Source organism: Triturus cristatus, chromosome 8, assembly GCF_964204655.1.
Source record: "Triturus cristatus chromosome 8, aTriCri1.1, whole genome shotgun sequence".
Taxonomy (NCBI): domain Eukaryota; kingdom Metazoa; phylum Chordata; class Amphibia; order Caudata; family Salamandridae; genus Triturus; species Triturus cristatus.
In genome coordinates, this window is record NC_140591.1 from 224,883,226 (window position 1) to 224,902,170 (window position 18,945).

Below are 18,945 nucleotides of genomic sequence, written 5' to 3' on the forward strand. Positions count from 1 at the left end.
TGTAAAAGTTGCGTTGTAAAGGTTGTTCCCCGCAGAAAATGGGTATGAACTGACAAGGGCCAGAGGACTTCCCCATGGTTAGGTCTACAAAGGCGTTAGCTATTTATTACTTCTCAATACGTTTATCTGAAAGGCATTTGTGATTCTCGTTGAGGCGTGGGAGCTCAAACACACCCAAGTAAGTATTCCTCATGTAATGCAGAGTCTACTTCTCAGGCGAATGCAATGAGGCATAGTTCTCCTTGACCAAAGGAGATATATTGATATGTTTCGTGTGTGAGTTTACATGTTTGCTTCAATGACAGGATTATGCAACTTGGTATTTTTTGATTTCGAAAAATTTGGAGGATCTGTACTTGCCTTGATTATTTTGCATAGTTTTTTATTTATGGATCTGAATGCAGATTCCCACCCTCTTAGTTCCTAGGGGACATGTGTACGACTGTTTTTAGTGGTCACAAATGGAGATCCGGGCTATATGGGACCGATAAAAAGGGGTGTAGCATGTATCAACCCTATTTTGCAAGTCAGTAACCTGTTCCTAGCCACAAAATAGGGCTTTTGTGTCGCTATTAGGAAGAGGCATTCAAAGGGCGTCCCTTCCTATTAGCGAGTCGCAAGGACATGTACAATTGTTTTGCGACTGGATTGTGGTTGCAAAACAATCACAGTTTACCGCCTACTTCAACTAGATGGTAAGCCACTCGCAATAGGAAGAGGTTCCGAGGGGACCCCTTCCGCTTTGTGATTGGCAGTGAAAACGTTTTTTAAGAGCAGGCAGTATTCCTGCGGACCACTGCCTACTCTTAAAAAAATTAAACTGAAACGTTTCAGTTTAGTTTTTGAAATGCATCCCGTTTTCCTTTAAGGAAAACAGGCTGCATTTAAAAAAAAAGTTTCTTAATTTAAAAAGTAAACACAGACTTGGGGGTCCCCAGCAGGTCACCGTACCTGTGTTATTGCCCTGTCCAATGGGTCGCAAATTGCGACCTGCCTCATGAATATTGATGAGGCAGGTCATTTGCGACCCCATTGGGAATTTCAAAATATGTGTCTGAGACACATTAGTACATTTCCTTTTGGGAGTTGCAAATTGTGATTCGCTAAAATTTGCAAATTGTGAGTGACAAAAAGAAATGGTCATAGATGTGGCCCTAGATGTTTTATGCTCAGATTTGATGTTTCATAGACCCTGGCATGCTAATCCCTATTTGCAAACCACGATGTGTAAATTACCATATGCAGAGGTTTGCAAAAGGACTTGCTTAATGAATATCATTAGATATGTTCCTATTGTGACTCCCTGCGATTGGCTGTGAATACAATGATGGTGGTCAGCCAGGGACAGCAGGATCCACTCCTGCATATGTGTTTTCAAACAGAACACATTTATTTTAAAGCAGTCCCCGCCCCTTTTAACACACTGGGTTTCTTTATGAAAATGTTTTCCCTTTTGGGAAGACATTGTTTTTGGGGGGCAGGGAGAGAGGGGGTGGCAATGGTTCTTTTGACTACTGCTTCCCTTCCTCTCCCACCCTCTCCCAGAGATCACAAGACAGGATTCATATAGAAATGTACCTTTTCGGCTCCACATGCAAAGTTATCTTTTGCAAAAACCCACAGAGACACAGTAGAACCATAGGATAAAAGGTATTACATGTACCCAGGGCATGTAAATCAAATACTACTAGTGGGCTGCTGCAACTATTGTGCCAGCCACTAAAGTAGCACTGTACAACATGTCACAGGCCTCCCATTGCAGCCTGTAGTGCCAGTTTGAAACTACCATTTTTATCTGGCAAAATAAACCTTTTGCCCAGCCTTAACCTTCCTTTTATAATACGTATGTCACTCCAAGCTACGCCATAAAGGCTCATAAGGCAGGGAGCATGGTATTTAAGAAGTAGGACATGTGTACTTAAGTTTTACATGCCTTGGTAGTGAAAAACTCTCAAAGTGTATTCACAGTGTATATACAGTGTTTCACTGTAGCGAGGCTTGCTCTCCCATCGACATAAAACTGGATTACCTTATTACACTTTATAAGTGATAACTTTAGTTGGGAGCAGATAGAGAAATTATTCTTTCACATATTGAGTTGAATTTTAAGTTACTATTCTGAAAATGCCTCTGCAAGAAAGTTGGCATTTTTCTGCCTAAAACAAATGTGCCTTTCTGCAAGTGTCCAGGGTCACGTGACTGTTGAAGGGTCTCCTGTGGTTTGAGGTGTATTCCTTTTAGACGGGAACAAAATGCATTGGGTGTGGGGAAGTATTTCCTTCTTCTGATCAGGATGGCCTGGGGGTTGTACTTAGCCCTTTGTGAACTTCAGAGGGTAGCCTGAGTGCTGTGATCAACCCTTCCTGCACTCTGCCCTGTCACTGGCAAATGCAGCTCACATCCGGGCCTGACTGCCCTTTGTTACCTGAGACAGATTGGAGCCAAACCCAGGGAAGAGGAAAGAACTTAGCAGAACAAGTTAGGGTTAGACAGAGAAAGTGATCTCCCACACAAAGGCTAGCACTGGGTAGAAAAGTGGTATCCTCAGAACCTCTCATTAGAACACTCCTGGACATGAGATTCAGAAGCAGAACTGCCCGCTGTCTGAGAAAGAAAGACTGGACCTGCTTGTGTTGAACCCAGGGCCCCAGAAGTGACTCCAAGGGTCAGTTGGCTGACCTGCTCATTGAACTACAGGAATACAACAGGGTTAAAGAGCCCTACATTGCTACTGCCCAACTGATCAGCACTAACTGGACTTGCCCAGACCCTCCTGTTGGCTTCTGCTAGAGTGAGTCTTTACCTCCAAGAGGTGCCCGGGCCAGGCCCTGGACCCTTGATTGGTGTCAGAGTGTACTCCAACCTGCAAACTCTAAGAACTGAACTCCAGGTGCAAATCCAGAGGCTCTGGGCTCTTCTCATCGGTCTCACAGTGAATGTAAGCGGACTTCATTGAGGCTGATGCAGGACCAGTGACTGACTGTCAATGTGACCTCTCTGGCTACAGACTCCAGACTTCACTCACACATTGCGCTACCCATCAGCAATGACAGCCCCTTGTTTCCTTCTAAAGTGAAGCTCTGACCTGCTTTTCGCACTAACAGCAATCTTGTCGTAATTCTCCCACCGGCGACCATCTCTTCATACCAGCACCGGTCTCCTTGCGGTCCTCACCGATCTGAAGCTCTGGCTGAGGACCCTTGTGTGGAACTGGACTGATGGAGAGGTAAAGTTTCCATGGTCCCTGTATCCGACCAGTGTGCCATTGCGGTCGGCCTGTACTTAATACTCTTCGTCCGGCAAACCAGATAATCACAATTTTGGCTTTGTACTTCTTTATGCTATTTTTACCTAAAACTTAAAAAATTCATATTTCCAGTTCTACTTATTGGATTTGTGTCATTGGTATCATTCTAGTTTATTAAATGTACTCTCGTTTTATGAATTCGTTTGTGATTTTGCTTGTGTTGTGATTTTTCTTCATTATTGTTTGAGTACTGCATAACTACTTTGTATATTTCCGTAATGTTAAGCCTGACTGTTTTTGTGTCAAGCTACCAGAGGGTTGAGCACAGGTTAATTTAGTGACTTTTGTGATTCACCAATTGTATTTATTACTGCAGTTGGGCTCTCAACCCTCTCAAGTAATGACCCGTTTTCTTACAGTGAGCTGCTTCCTTGGGCCCACAAGTTAACCTGAATGGAGGAACTATATGTATTGCATGTAGGATGATGACTAGGAGGTTGATAGCCGCCACCCTCTTACAATGAAGATGCTGGCTTTTACCCAGACTTAGAAAATGCAAGCAGCCTTAGGGCATTCCATACTTCCCTGGGTCTCCTTCAGAAGAAGTCTGTTCTTTCACTGTTGTTTCAAATCTACAAAGCCTTTAGAATCGTCCTTACCCACCACTGAGGCAAGATATCACATTTTGAATTAAATCCTGCAATTATGACCTTCAGTCCTAAATCCTCTGTTGCCATTTAGGGGAGTGTTCTTGGAGCTATGTTGGTTGCCTGGGAGAATCCTTTCTCGGATCCAGCTGTCTAAAGACAAATTGTATGATGACACAGACCAGTACCTTCTGATTAAAAATGTTTTCCATATGCTTTTCCAGAAGGTTTGGTGGTTCAAACCTCTTCTGCTAAACTGAACCACAATACTTTTCCTACGGCCACTCCAGACTGCGAGTATGAGAGGCTTCACAATGGGATGAAAAGCAAAGTATTTCCACCAGCAGTACTGAACATTTCGGGGCTGCTCAAGAGCATAGCTGTCACATCAGCAGCAACCTTTACAACTGATCCAAGTTTCAAGTTTCAAAACTTTATTCGGATAATAATAATCCATAAAAGCACAAGATACAGTAAACATTGCAAATATACAATATGCAAATATTTACAGGATAAAAACAACAATTCGTTCATACTTTAAGACATAGTTAAACGGGCACGAACCGCAGTTTTTAAAAAGGAGCCCACACGGAAAACAAGTTCATGATCATCCAGGGTCAATATCATCGAAAGTGCAAGGTCCAGGCTAATTGGTTTCAATTTTTTAAAATACAGAGTTAAAAACCATTTGATATATTTAATATAAAATTTACAAAAGAATAAAAAATGTAAAATTGTTAGATCACTCCGGCAATCACACAGGCACGGCTCGGCAATTTGGTCATTATAATTCCATAGCGGGAAACTGAGAGCATATTTAATAGTACCAGCCCTAAGACGAAATAAGAGGCCTCTCTCCCAGTGACTCATTGGGAGAGTTAAATAGCTGGGTGTGGGATAAGTTAAAAGATTGCGGGCTAGGTATCTAGTAACACTAGGTTTCATGGACTCTCTCACAACCCTTTCATCATTGAACAACGTATAGAGAGCTTGTTTAAGTACGGACTTGGGTGGGAGCTGGGTAATGGTAGGATCAGAACAGACATTTTGAAAGTTCACGCTACAAAGAACGCTCTGCACCCCAGAAAGCCAAGGGATGGACATGCCTCTATCACATCATAAACAATCCTCTATGATGTCCCTAGTTAATTTAGCGGCAGGGTTTTTCCAAATAGCCAGCCAAAAAAGAGCAGGGCGAGCACGAATAAAATCCCCTATAAAGTGCAACCCCAATTCTTTATGACATATGTAGTGGGGAGAGGAGATGGGGGCACAAAGGAGCTTCCTGCAAAATCTATTTTCCTCAGCAAGAATGTGCGGGCATCTGACAGTTCCCCAAACCTCAGCTCCATACGTTGCAACCGGAACGCATTGGGCCTTATATATTTTTAGAGTGGCAGCCAACGCGCCAGTCTTTTTAGGGCGGGGGAGGCTCAGAATAGAGTTAATGGCCAACTGATCCAGGCACTCCAGATGATTTATTGCTGCTTTCACACCCAGAATTGAGCTAGGGGACGCCAACATTAGCAGTATCTCCAGTTCCCTCATTGTCCATTTACTCTGCAGCCTCAAAATCTCTTTGACACCACCACCTCCTCACCACCACCTTCTTCCAGTATGAATACAACAGAGCACTGGCTGATCAGCGCATGCACAAGAGTTTCCCGCTCCCCTTCCAGTGGTCCTTTCTGGGCTGTCATATTTTTGCCTGGATTTCTGCCAGGATGTTCTCTTCCACATATGTTGGTCTTGAAGGTGAAAATACTGAACAAAGGGATCATAGATGTGGTCTTGGAGGAGACGAGCACAACGTTTTACTCTTTACTTCTTGGTCCTAAGAAGAATTAATTATGAGGATATCTTGTACCTTGGACCTTCGGCTCTTGAATGTGTTCATTCAGCAGGGCATGATTGAGCAAGGTTCTGTTAGCCCTCAACCTGGGGTTTGTTGGTGGTCCTAGACCTCTGGGTCATCTACTTTCACCTTTCAATCCTCACTACTCACAGGCATTACCTTCTCACAGGTATTTTCCATGAGGTCTCAGCATTATCAGTTTGTGGTTCAACCATTTCATCTGTGCTTGCTCTGGTGACAACTTCACTAATGAGGTTTGGAATCCATGTATTTCCAGACTTCAATGACTGGCTGGTGCAGGCTCGGTCCCCTGCACTGCTCACAAAACATATACTATACACCTTGACCCGGATGCACGACTTGGGTTTTCCCATCAGTGCCCAAAAATTTCATGTCGTTCCACAAAGAAATTACCAGTCATAGGCATGCTACTAGACACAACATTTATTAATGCCTTTCCTCCTCTTCAATGGATTTCAGATAATTGGGATATGATTTAGGTGTTTCTGGCTCAAACACTGAGTTCTGCAAGTGATGACCCTGTGCATCCTGTTGGTGCCAGGCAGTGGAGAAGGGCCCTCTGTGGTGTCTAAGAAAACAGTGACTCTACCACAAGGGCTTCTAGGGTGCCGATTTACAACTCCCTTCTTCCAGATCTGCACTGGTGGATGTGTCCCTCCAATTGGTTAATGGGTTCCCTTTGACTCCTCTGCAGTTGTGTGCTACTGTAGTTATGAAAGCCTCCTTGGTGGGCTGGGGCATCCATCTGGACAATATCATTGTAAAGGGACTCTGGTCTGTGTTGGAGCAGTGTCTACAGAAATTATGGTGGAGTGGTTGGCAGTCAACCTTCCTCTGAAGGCCTTACACCCTTTCGTCTAGTAGGACCATTCAAGTGCTGTTGGATAACATGACCATTGTCTAATATCACAACAGAAAGGGCAGTCTAAGATCTTGGATCCTATTTTGGAAGTCGATTTTGATGGGCCCTGCAACTGGGCATCTTTCCTGTTGTAACCCACCTACTGGGGGCCCTCAATGAGAGGGCTGGTACTCTTACCTATCTCTCCTTAAAGGACAATGAATAGTAACAAAAGTGATGCAAATTATGTTCTCCGACTGGGGTGTCAATGCTTCAACCTTTTCTCTACAGCCATGAATGGGAAGTGCCCTTATTTCGTGCCATACACTTGCCTCTGAATGATTCCCTGCTTATCTAAACACTGGGCCTATTTTACACGTCTTCATTGATCATGCTTCTTTTGAGAGTACTGTAGGAGGTGCAGGAGGATAGGGCATGATTGAACCTAATCAAACTAAAATAGGTGAAGAGGGTTTGGTGCACTTATTTGTTGGAACTCAGCAGAAGTTCTAATTTCCTCTCCTGAACAGGGTGGACCTGATCTTGCAGCAGAATGGCCAGTTCTTTCATTCCAATCCTCAAACGATGTGGATTGACACCTACAAATTGAGGTAGAGTCCTCCTGTTAACCCTCAGATTTAGCAGACGTCCAATGGACACTAAGTGACTTCTTCTGATGATCAGAGGAGATTCCGATTGGCCGAGATACGTAGAAATATGGCTTGGCCTTGCAGCAGGGATTGCCAAGCGAAACATTGCTAGGGGGTGGGGAGCGCCCTTGCCACCGACGCTGGAAGAATGGGAAAAGGACCTTGACTGGTGCCAGCAAGCTGAAGAAACAGTGTATAAAAGCAGGGAGTGTTGTACAAAATGGGAGAAAATATGGGCACCATGGCAACAACATAGAGCGATGCTGGAAGAAGAGTGCCATATCTCAGCTGCACCTGGGTGAAATGGGGGATGGAACTGCTCAAACCGGTTCTGGCATGCTGGTTGGGAATATGCCATATTGCAGATTTGTACATTGGAGGCTATTGGCGGTTTACTGCCTTGTCTCGCTCTCCCATATCATTACTATGATGTTGAAACCCTACCATGTACAAACATCAGTGATTTATATAAACTATGGTCTTTTGAGCAAAGTTAATAAAAAAAGATTAAAAAAGAAAAAAAGATTTAGCAGATGTCATCTTGGCTACATGAAAACCTGCCACAAAATCCATTTATTCAAGTCGCTGGAATACATTTGTGGAGTGTTTTGCGAGTCAGAAGGTCTGAGCCTCTGTCAATCCATTTAAAACTTAAGAGGGGGAAGTTAGAGTAGGGTTATCTGGGATTGCTGTCTCCCAAGTATGAAAGGTATAGTAAACAAATGGCCATCCAGACGTAAGGGTATCTGTCTGTTGAATTTCCTGGGCATGGGGACTCCTGTTATTCACCGTATGTGCGTCACATGGAGTACTGTGTGGAATTCATATGAAGAATTAAGACCCACCAACTTAGGTGGCATGCTTCATCATCGCATTGGTCTCCATCAGACAATTCTTTAGAGGGACGGGTGAGGTGTATTTGAGATGGGTGAACCAAAATGATTTTTCGGTAAGGGACCTTTTCAAGATAATTAAAATTCCCTTTTGAACAGCCTATCCCCATTATCTCTTAATTTTTAATATGCCTCTATGAACCCTAAAAAAGTATTATTGCATCATAACCCAGGTGTACGGTGACGGATACTTTGCTGGATTATTTTGCACTAGTTACTGATTAAGCCCACCTACTGGAGGGTAATGCTTTGGGAGTCATTCATGGGGTGAGGAATCTATGTCAGAAGTAAAATGTACTTGCCTCTAGTAATGATGTTTCTCGTGGATGCTATATTTCACTGCAGATTTCACACTAACCTCTCTCTTTCCTTGAATTAGTGTCATTGTTAATATGATGATAGGGTATGCAATGTAGTGATAATGTTGAAGTTGCTTCTGCACTGTCAACAGATCATAAATGTTCATGGATGACCACACAGCGCCGCTAAGCATTATCAACATTTTATAATATACATTTTTGTCACATTGATAGATTGTGGGTTGATGGTCAGTAGGACTTACAAAACCATGTAATCTGTATGAACAGTTTATGGGTGAAATCTCCAGCAAGGCACATGCAGAACAACACGAACAGTGGGGATTTATATCAAAATCTTGCTACTACAAACAGACAAGTTCAAGAAGACAAGTCAAACTTGGATAAACTAAAAGTCCATAATCTAAATGGGGTTAACCTATGTTTACGCAAGTGTTTTAATCTGTACCCGATAGAGAAAAATCTCAAAAACATAATTTGCTTTATTGTATCAACTAGACCAATGGTCACCACTAATGTGTGCCTAGATATATGATTGAGTGAGCCTTCAAGTGACAAACTACTTCATTTTAAGTAATGAACATTTGTAAATTAATTTCCCATGCTTAAGTGTACATCTAACTTGAACAAGAATCCAGTTGCCAGTGCTGCAAAGATGTGGAAAGTCAATGAATATTCCCCATTTTTAAAAGGTGTTTGTGTAGAAAGAAAATGTCTTCCATGAAGAACATTTTCCATAATAAGAAACTAGAAAGAGATAGTTTGGAAATGTTAGTATTGTTTTCAGACGTTCCTGCCTTTCTAATCTGTCCCTGCCTAGAAGACATTCTCAGCTAGAAAGGGGCACATTTTGAGAGCTGGTTGAGCTCGTACTGCAGTACAATCTGAAGACCTTTCATCTATTCAATATTTAGGGGTAATAATTGGTATCAATAAAGTGTGATTTAACCCCACCTGATTTGCATGGAAACAACTGAATCTAAAGAAGATGCACATTCCCAGCTAACTGTTATCGCATGCAAACGGTCTTCCATATTACATCCCTGCTTTCACCAATTCCATTGACCTATTCTAGATAGAGGAGAGTGAGAATGTAACAAAGATCTGTTTGATCCTCTTTGTGTAATTTACTAGACAAAATTATTCTAACTGTAACCCATTTGTTTTAATATTATAGGAACCTCTGGAATTCCTTTGAGGCTTGTCACAAATCTATTTGGCTTGGGATTGCCCACTCAGTGGCACCTCTACCAGTACCATGTGGCCTTCAGTCCAGAATTGGAGTCCAGACGCCTGAAGACAGCTTTGCTTTACAGCCACAGTGAGATCCAAGGAAAAGCAAAAGCATTTGATGGAGCAATTCTTTTCCTTTCACAGAAACTTGAAAAGCAGGTAGGACTCATTTTCTGAAATTGGTCTGCATGTTTTTCTAAAATGTTTGGCTTTTTAAAATGTTGAATGTGTTAGGAGATGATTAAGTCAATATTGAAGATTACAAAGCATAAGAGTCAACAGTTGCATGTCAGCAAACTTGTCCACACCTCAACACTGAATTCTCTGATGTAACCTTTTTTATTTTTTTAAATGTTTTATCATTTGAAAGGAGCTCTCTAGGTGTTTTACAGTTTCCCAAAGCTGACGCAACCTCAATGGTGCTTGGTTCCTATACTGATATGTAGCTAGATTGCCTCATTCCTACATTTATCACACAAGAGCGCAACTTGAGTGTAAGGTCAGTGGTTGGCTTCAATCAGCTTTCACAGCACTTAAAAGTTTATTCTCACACTAGAACATTTACATCTGTCTTCTTTGATTAGAATTTTGGTAGACAATGTGTGTAGTAAGCTTAAAGGCTGACATGGTTTGCAGACGCCAATTTCTAGCTGTTGGCCCACATATAACATTTTGAGTGGATTAATGTTGACAGTGCAATTCAGTTGGTGTGGACACATTTACGTCTGTGCACAGGTACAGAAAAGGATCATAATATGGCCCAACCTATTTAAACTCTTAGTTCAGTGCCCAGCCCCTTTCCCCCTTGCTTGGGTGGGTATGTGCCATATAACGTGCTCTTTTCGTTGAACTTCCTTGCTCAAAAGTGCTTCGAAGGCCATCTTGCTGACTTCAGGTGAAGAAATTGAAAATAAATGGGACTCAGTTCTACATCAACAATTACTGTGCAGATTATATTATTTTTCTCTTATACACTCATCATCATAGTATTCACCCTGCATTCCTGATATGACGTGCTACATAACCAAGATGCACCTTACCCTGTCAATGGGTGTTTCTCCCTACCAATGTAGGTACTCTTGGGCTGCTTTTTAACTCTCCCCTAGAGTGGGAAGACATGAGGCAAGGATGATGAATCTAGCTCCTGCTTCATTGTGAGAGATCCACCCACCTATGTCCTAGACGGGCACTCTGATTAAATGGGCAAGATCAGACTCCTTAATGTGACGCAGTGTGCTAGGTCCCTCCTGGCTGAGGATCTGGGTGCCATTCTAGTCCCCTTAACAACTGGCTTGCGGACCTTCTGACTTGATCTCTGTTACCTACTTTTTGCTCTGCGAGGAATACAGTGAATGTGTTCCATACGTCACCCCACCATCCTCCAGGGAAAGCCAATGCTACAAGGACAGGTTGTGGAGCGGGAGGCCACAGTGGAATGTGTCTATCAATGGCTCGTGGTCATGGGACGTTCAATATCAGCCTTTCCAGCCATTGAGTGCCCAGTGATCCTATCTCATGTGTCTGGTAGCTGCCTGTCCCCGGATTGAGACCCTCCTTCAGAACCTCTGTGATGTCTATGTTCCTCCTCTTGAACCAAAGACCATTGCCATGGGCAGTCGATTTGCAGAACCCTTACAGCCCTCTTCAAGCACTAACTGATATTGACAGGCAAAAGACTGACTAAATTCGCTGTATCATTCTACAGTTTGAAGCATTTGTTTTATAAAATATGCTATGTGCACTCTCTTCCTATCTTGTGCACACAATATTGCAGCTTGTTCTGCGTGCTGGTTCCTGGCATGCTTTAAACGTCTTGTGATAATGTCCCCTGATACCCACTCCATACAAGGATACTCTGCCTCAGATTTCATTTTTCATCTGATGTGTTGGTGTTTCTAGAACAAAGGCTTGAAAACAAAAGCCAGAATTCAGAGAAGAATTCACTAATTGAAATTAGAAATAATGACGAATGGAATGGTTGCAAGAGAATATTTTTTATGACTTGTCACCTTTACAGCCCAGCCGCCCCTTTATATGAGAATCACTTAGGGAGGGAGAGGATTGATAGGGTGGAAGTTCTCACCTCGGAAATAACCCTTTAAGTACTCTCTTTCCTGTAACTCCTTGGAATGTGTTTGGAATAAACATCACAAGCACTATCAAATGATCATGGTAAATAAAAATGCAGAGGAGTAAAGCCTGTAGGTGAAAATGCCTTACAGTGTCTCCACAAGGAGAACCATTGTTCTTTAAGGAATTGTAAATGCACAGAGTCGGCTTGCAGGTTGTTAAGCAGTCAGCATGAAACGCGTGTCCAGGGATGCCCAGCATTGGTTACAACAATGTTGGGTGACGATGACTTAATTTGGCTGCAAATACCAAAATACCATTGCATATTTTATATAACGCATTGAAAGGACTGGTGCAAGTAGGCTGGCACAGTGTTGTCCACCTCACTCGTTAGCATTCCCTTGAGGATCTTGGGTTACGAACGCCAGGGATGATCATCTGGCAGTTTGCTAAGCACCCCTAACTGAAGGACACTATTTGCAGAAGAATGGCTATCATCATGAAACGCATGTCCAGGGTTATCCAAAACTGGCTATTCTGATATTAGTTGAATATAAGAACAAACACCAGTGAGAACTGCATATAAAATAATGTATTTGGGAGCACGGGAGGGGGAGGAGGGAGGAGGGATGTACCGTCAGGCTGGCCTTGTGCTCTCCTACCCACCATTTACAAGTGGTAAAGACTTTTGAAATCTGCTACAGAGAATCTTAAGAAACATGTCAAATTAAGTGAATAACATCTAGATTTGTGAGAATATACAAAGTTGCAGCAGAGGTTTTCCAATTTACATCAAGGGGCATGCATCATCATACTCCGTGACTGCTGATACCTCAAGAGAAGAGAGGTTTCCCAAAGACAAAGGAAAGCAGTTGATTGGATGCGAGGTGGTGTCATGGGTGCCTGTGAAACAGAGATTTATCAATTGACAGGATTCACAGCAGCTAGGATTCCAGTCAGCTTACTTAACCAATATATTAGCCTGGGATGATATTCCCATTCTATTATCATCCAATTGATTCAAATGCATATTTGTTTACTAATATTCAAAATGTTGTAAAAAAGAAGCCAAAGTGAAAACGTGAACATATGTTTACTCACAAGTCACTATTGTGTGAGTATATGTCCTAGAAAAGCAGTGAACGTTAGCCAGGCTGCTAGGGGGCATATGTATCAAATTCTCGATTCTCAAATAGCGATTTTTTGAGAAACGCTATTTGGGAATCGCAAACGAGATGTAAGTAAAAATTCTCAAATTGTTAGTGATTCCTTGGCATTCCTTAATTGCGATTAGCAAATTGCGAATCGCAATTAAGGAATACCTTCCCATGCATTCCTATGGAAGGCCTATAGGAATGAATGGGAAGACATTCTCAATTAGCGATTCGCTAATAGAGAATCGCAAATTGAGAATAATTTCAAGGGTGCAAGGGTGTCATAAGGACACCCTGATGCACCCCTGAAATGAGCATGTGTGCGCATGTGGCGCACATACATGCGATTCTCTAATTTGCTATGCCCTTTTGGGATGATGCATCCCAAAAGGCCTTTTCCCGTTCGCAAATGGGCCGATTCTGAGAATCGGCCCATTTGCGAACGGGAAAAGGGCTTGATACATATGCCCCTAGATGATTTACAAAGGTGCAGACACATAATACCATAACCACTTTCTGAATCACTGCTGATATGCTCAAAAATGCAATTTCACCAAAAAGTGCAGAAACAGGAATGGGTGCGAAATACAGCCTGGGATTATGCTCCCTCGACCCTTCGGCAAAGGGAAAGTTCAGGTTCAATTTAGAACCTGAACCTGGAGAAACCTGGAGGACTGTAATCCACAAAACCACCAGTGCTTTACATGAGGATGATGCATTCTGGCTAGTGATCAGTCCAGTGAAAGTAAGTATTATGCATATTAGAGAGTTCCGAACCCCATTCACCATATATAGACAGTCGAGAATTCACACTATTTACATATTTCAGGACTTGATTAAAATCAACGTCCTAGTCTAGTACAATAATGTGTATGGATATAAGTCTGAAAACACAGTAGCTGCAATAAACGCAATGAATAGACAAAATATTAAAATAATTGCAACATTGTGATGACATTTCATAAATTCATTTAATTAAATGATTTAATCCATCTTCGTTTCACCAGCTCCTCCTTTCTAGCTCTTAGCTAAGCTGTCTTAGTACCAAAAGTGTCCAAGTTTCTTGCAGTGGCTCCAGCCCACACTCCTTAGCCAAATAACAGGCTTGTTGTTCTGTACTTTGGGAAAGTCTTTCGCTTTGTGTTAGTTATGGCATTTCCAAGCTAGCCAATAAGTCCAGGATCGCTCCAAGAAGCCTATGGCGTTTACTGAAGATGTTTACAGTTTGCACAAGGTGAGTCTCCCAATTGTCCCATAAAGTCGAAGATTCCTCTATGCCTAATACAGGTCTGTCCCTAGTTTGAATACATGGTTTATTTTTAAAAGATTAACAGTCTTGCAGAGTGAAGTAAGTGCAAGAATTAACATATTCATCTTGTTGCACCTTCACTGAACTCTGTCATGTATTATAAATCATATGAATACCTATATATAAATGAAGTGCTACCAAACTATCATAAAGCAAATGCTACATGTTGTAAATATGCAAACAATACAAATGCATGAAGTATGCATTTATAAAAGCAAATGTGCTCTCAAATACATGAATATATAAAAATGCAATTGGAGGTACATAAGCAGAAAAACTAAAGTAGTATATCAGTCTGGTCTAACTTTTTTTTCATTTGACGCATTGTGTTTAACATAGTGGATGCTGCAATTTCTAGCAAATTTTAACAAGTTATAGCTACTTGCTAAATAGAGATTCCATCTTGATATTAGCAGTTTTAGTCAATTGCTAGTTTACACCATTTGCATTATTCACCAACAATAGCTACCTTTGTTTTGTGAATTTGGAATGGTTTTGTACACTCGCTGTTGCCAGGCATTCTCACTGAACAGCAGGAGTTCAGCCTCTTGGTACTGTGAATGGGTGGAGATAAAGTCCAGCCTACTCATAGAGGGGCCCCTAATCGGTTGCCCTGCTAATTAGTGTCACAAATTGATGTTGCATTCACTAGCAAGCATTTACAGATTCTTACTCTCTATGTATACTCAGCCTCTTTCCACAGATTCATCTTTTAGTGTCTCATAAAACACATTCATTCAACATACAGATGGAGGCAAATTCTCATGTTTCCCAGAAAGGGAAAAGTTGGAGCATGGCACACAACAACGTAAACAACGAGCCTAGGCAGCGCGCCTTGCGCTGTCTGGAAGACCTGCTGTAATCACTCTACAAGTGTAATCCCGCCTGCTGTTTGCCATACGTTCACTCCAGCATCACTATTCTTTGGTGGTCCCTCAGTGGTTCAGGCTCCCGATACATCACTTCCATTTGTAGCCGAGGAGCACAGCTGAACTACACATTAATTCTACTCAATTAGTGGCCCGCTGCTTTAATCCAGGCACTATTTCTTGCACCCCTCTCCCATTTGTATGCCATCTTTGCCAATCCCCTTTACCTCATGGTTTGGAAGAACAGTTTCTTTGAAATTGTTGCTTTTCCGCCCTTCCCTGCTTATTTGTATTTATTTTCTTTCTTTTGCAATTTCGCTATCGGACCATTTTACAATATGTGATTTGTGTAGACACTCAGGATATTGAGCCTCCGAGACTCGAACCCTGTTCGCAGGCCTCAAGGTCATCCGCTCTAGCACTTGCGCCATACCCACTCCCCTGGACATCAGCATGTTAGATGGCTGGCACTCCTTTGAAACGCACAATTATAATGTATTCCCATTATGTGTTCCAAAGCAGCGTCAGTCATCTTTTTTTATACTGCTTGTTACTTATATTTTAAAATGGAATGCAAGTAGATGGTCGGGATTCTAGCTTGCTGACTCAACCAGAACGCTGTGTTCAAAAGTAGCAAATTGCATATTTGCTACATAGATAACACCTCTCTGTTTGTGATTCTGCTATATTTATGAAATGCGCAGATGTCTTTCGTTTTTCTGCCTGAGCCAGGATGTTAACACAGTTTAAAACAGGTTGTAGGGAATAATGCTCGCCCATGGTACGTTTCTTATTGTGTGAAATAATAGTGTCTTCTAAAGTCAGAAGTAACGTATCTAATAGTGATATAGAGAATGTGGCTTAACGGCTAGAGTGGCCGACTTTGAAGCTGGGGAACCGGGTTTGAGTCTCGGCAGGGACGCTCAAATATCCCGTGATTCTGGGCAAATCACTTACTCTCCCGGTGTCTTTGGAACAAAATGAATGTCTATGTCTTTAATGCAACTGGCGCTCATGTAAAGCGCTCTGATACCTTCCCGTCCAGTTCGCGCTATATAAAACTGCAAAAATAATCGCTGAGGGAGTTCTTCGAGGTTCACTACCCAGAGCCTCATTATTTATAAGCAGCACAAATGAAATTTCACTGGCCCGCACAGCATCCAGCCTGCATCGCTACGTCGCACCCAGGATAAAATGATTCCTAAATTCCAATTATATCGGAAACCTGACTTTGATTTACTTTAGCGCTGGAATTAACAAATTGGCCTTCCTTGTTAGGAACAAAAACAGAGCAGTTTTATGCAAACCTCATTCCAAAAAAAAAAAAATGCAGAGCAGAAAATAGGGAGCATTAAAATCGGCAAGTTAGAAAGAATAGTGATTCATAACCTTCAACTACAGCTGCTGTCCAATATATTTTTGACCCTGGCGTTAACCTGCCTGTCGAGCGCACACCGTAGAATCTACCTTCCATTTAACGCATTGTTAAAAATATATATGTATTGAAAAAGCGCACATGAATGCTTGCAGCTAAAAGACACTTCATTTCTGTAAACAACTAAGCGTCCATTTTGTTGAATTTTTAAATAATAAAGTCTTCATTGCCAAAAGGAGCCTGGTTATATTTGCAGTAAATAGATGCATTTTACAACAGTACAACATTAAATGTGTTCAAAATCACTTGAACATTAATAAAAATGATACTGAGCCTCGTGTCGGTTCAGCGATATTTTGATCCAATAATAAAAACACACATAAACGGGTACATTTGGTTCTGTATCTGTAGCTACAGTGTATGTAGTGTGAAGCTGCCAGTGCTTAACTTAATACAGTGGCAAACTGGAAATCGATGGAGGTGAGAACAGGAGACAAGGCTCTCAGAACAAAATGTACGTTTATCTGGACAGCGCCATTTGAGGTTGTTGCACCTTCTCAAGTTCTAGTTTCAGACTCTATACCACAAATCACATTGACTAAAACTTAAAATGAAACAGCTCGCATGCATTATGCATGGAAACAAGAAGAGGAAAATAACAATTCCCCAGAGTGCCACTGACTTCTAAAATCCAATCCTTATTAGGGGAATGTCAGTCATTACTTTGCAGCAATGTCTATCAGAAGACATTACATCGCTGTAAGTACAATAGAATGTACACAGGGCCTGTAAATTAAATGCTACTAGAGGGAATCTGCACTTATTGTGCCACCTATAAAATAGCACTGTAAAACATCTCAGGCCTGCCACAGCAGCCTGTGTGTGCAGTTTTAAACTAACATGTTGACCTTCAGCGTGGGGGCTGCTTTCATGTTTACAACATGTGCGCCGTGCTTTATGATTCATCACGGCACCCGCTTTTGTGTTTAATACCCCACTAGCAAATGCGAGTCCTATTGTATTACAAATGCTTGTATTGTATATGATCTTCATTGAGGTTTCATAAGATAAGCGATTGATTTACATTCCAACATCATGATGCAATCCTCAATATAAACAGATAAACAAATCACCAACAGACTTTCGTCCCCAACTGCTCTCGTGCCAGGTCCCACAAAACATACTAAGGGGTATCTAGTGCAAACGAGCTATGAAGTATCTTCAGGGACAGTTTAACTCATAACAGGATTCCTCAGATGTCCCCCTGCTATGGTGACAATGGAGCTTCTGTGAGCATCGTACTGCGGCCTCCTCCGAGGGAATACTGTCCAGGGGTTCTTTTAAATCAGACTGCATAGCTTCCCATGCCCTCAAATCATCTTCCATTTTTACATCTTCAGGGACATGTTTCAAACATATCTCCTCAGAAGTTGCCCACGCAGAAACATCTCTAAACCAATCTGAATGTCTCGGGGATCCGTCCCCAGCCATTTTATAGCTTTGCGGCATTTTGAGCAACAGTGGGCTAAGTAAAAAAAACTTTATACTAAGTTTCCTGTTAGTATGAGAGGGGATAAGCCCCAGCAGTACCTGATTCATTATTAGATGAATAGTCTACCCAGTGGCTCTATTGATGTCTCCCAGCACCGCCTGCCAGTAGAATGTCTTGGATATACAGTGCCACACCATGTGTATAAAGGCTGCCTCCAATCAGAATTGCATAATGTGCAGAATTTTGGCAGATAGGTACGTCTGGTGTAAATAATGATATTGCAATAATTTTAATCTGGCATTGGAGCTGACCATCCTCACCCTCTCATGTACCCGCACCCAATCTTTCTCGGTCATGGAGCCCTCCAGCTCTCCCTCCCATTTGGCCCGAACGCGGAGCGTCTAAGTTGGAATGTCGTCTTGCAACGTCTTGTATATATCAGAGATTAGTCTGCTTTCCCCTGCCATGTCCAGAAATGTCACCACTCCCTAAGCAGTATAGGTGGTGATCAGATGGGTTTTAAACATCTTTTTAATAGCCCGCTAGGTGCTAAGTAGGGACCCTGTATCATTGTATAATGTCAATGGCAGGGCCTGTTGAGTCGTCTGTCTGGTCAGTCGTGCAATCATCACTCCAGTCTTGTCATTCTCTGCATGTAACCTTTGTGTCATTATGCTGTATAGGTATGCTTCTTGAGCAAGCCAATCATCTAGCACCACCTTGGGACCCTCCCGCCATTCTGCCAGTCTATCTGGGTGTGTATGCCACGCTTTCTCTTTTGCACCTAAGTTGTCTTTGTGTTTCTGAATGTCCCTTTCCAGCTGTCATCTAAACCCATATGTTGGCTTTAGGCAGACCACTCTGAGTACTACTTTCATTGATTCCCAGTCCACTGCTCTACTACTTCCACTATCCCAGTTTTCCTCATAGTAATGATGGCTGACAAAAATCTTAGGAAGTAATATTAATAGC

The 18,945-nt window shown here is 42.1% G+C and overlaps 1 protein-coding gene across 2 annotated transcripts in view; it reads left to right on the plus strand.

Annotated features, from left to right (window-relative positions):
* Positions 1 to 18,945, plus strand: part of PIWIL4 (piwi like RNA-mediated gene silencing 4) — a 370,970-nt gene that overhangs the window by 17,036 nt on the left and 334,989 nt on the right. For both annotated transcript variants that reach the window (XM_085621407.1, XM_085621408.1), the window contains exon 5: positions 9,649 to 9,863. In XM_085621407.1, the coding sequence (XP_085477533.1) occupies positions 9,649 to 9,863 (215 nt within the window). The remainder of the gene's footprint in view (positions 1 to 9,648; positions 9,864 to 18,945) is intronic.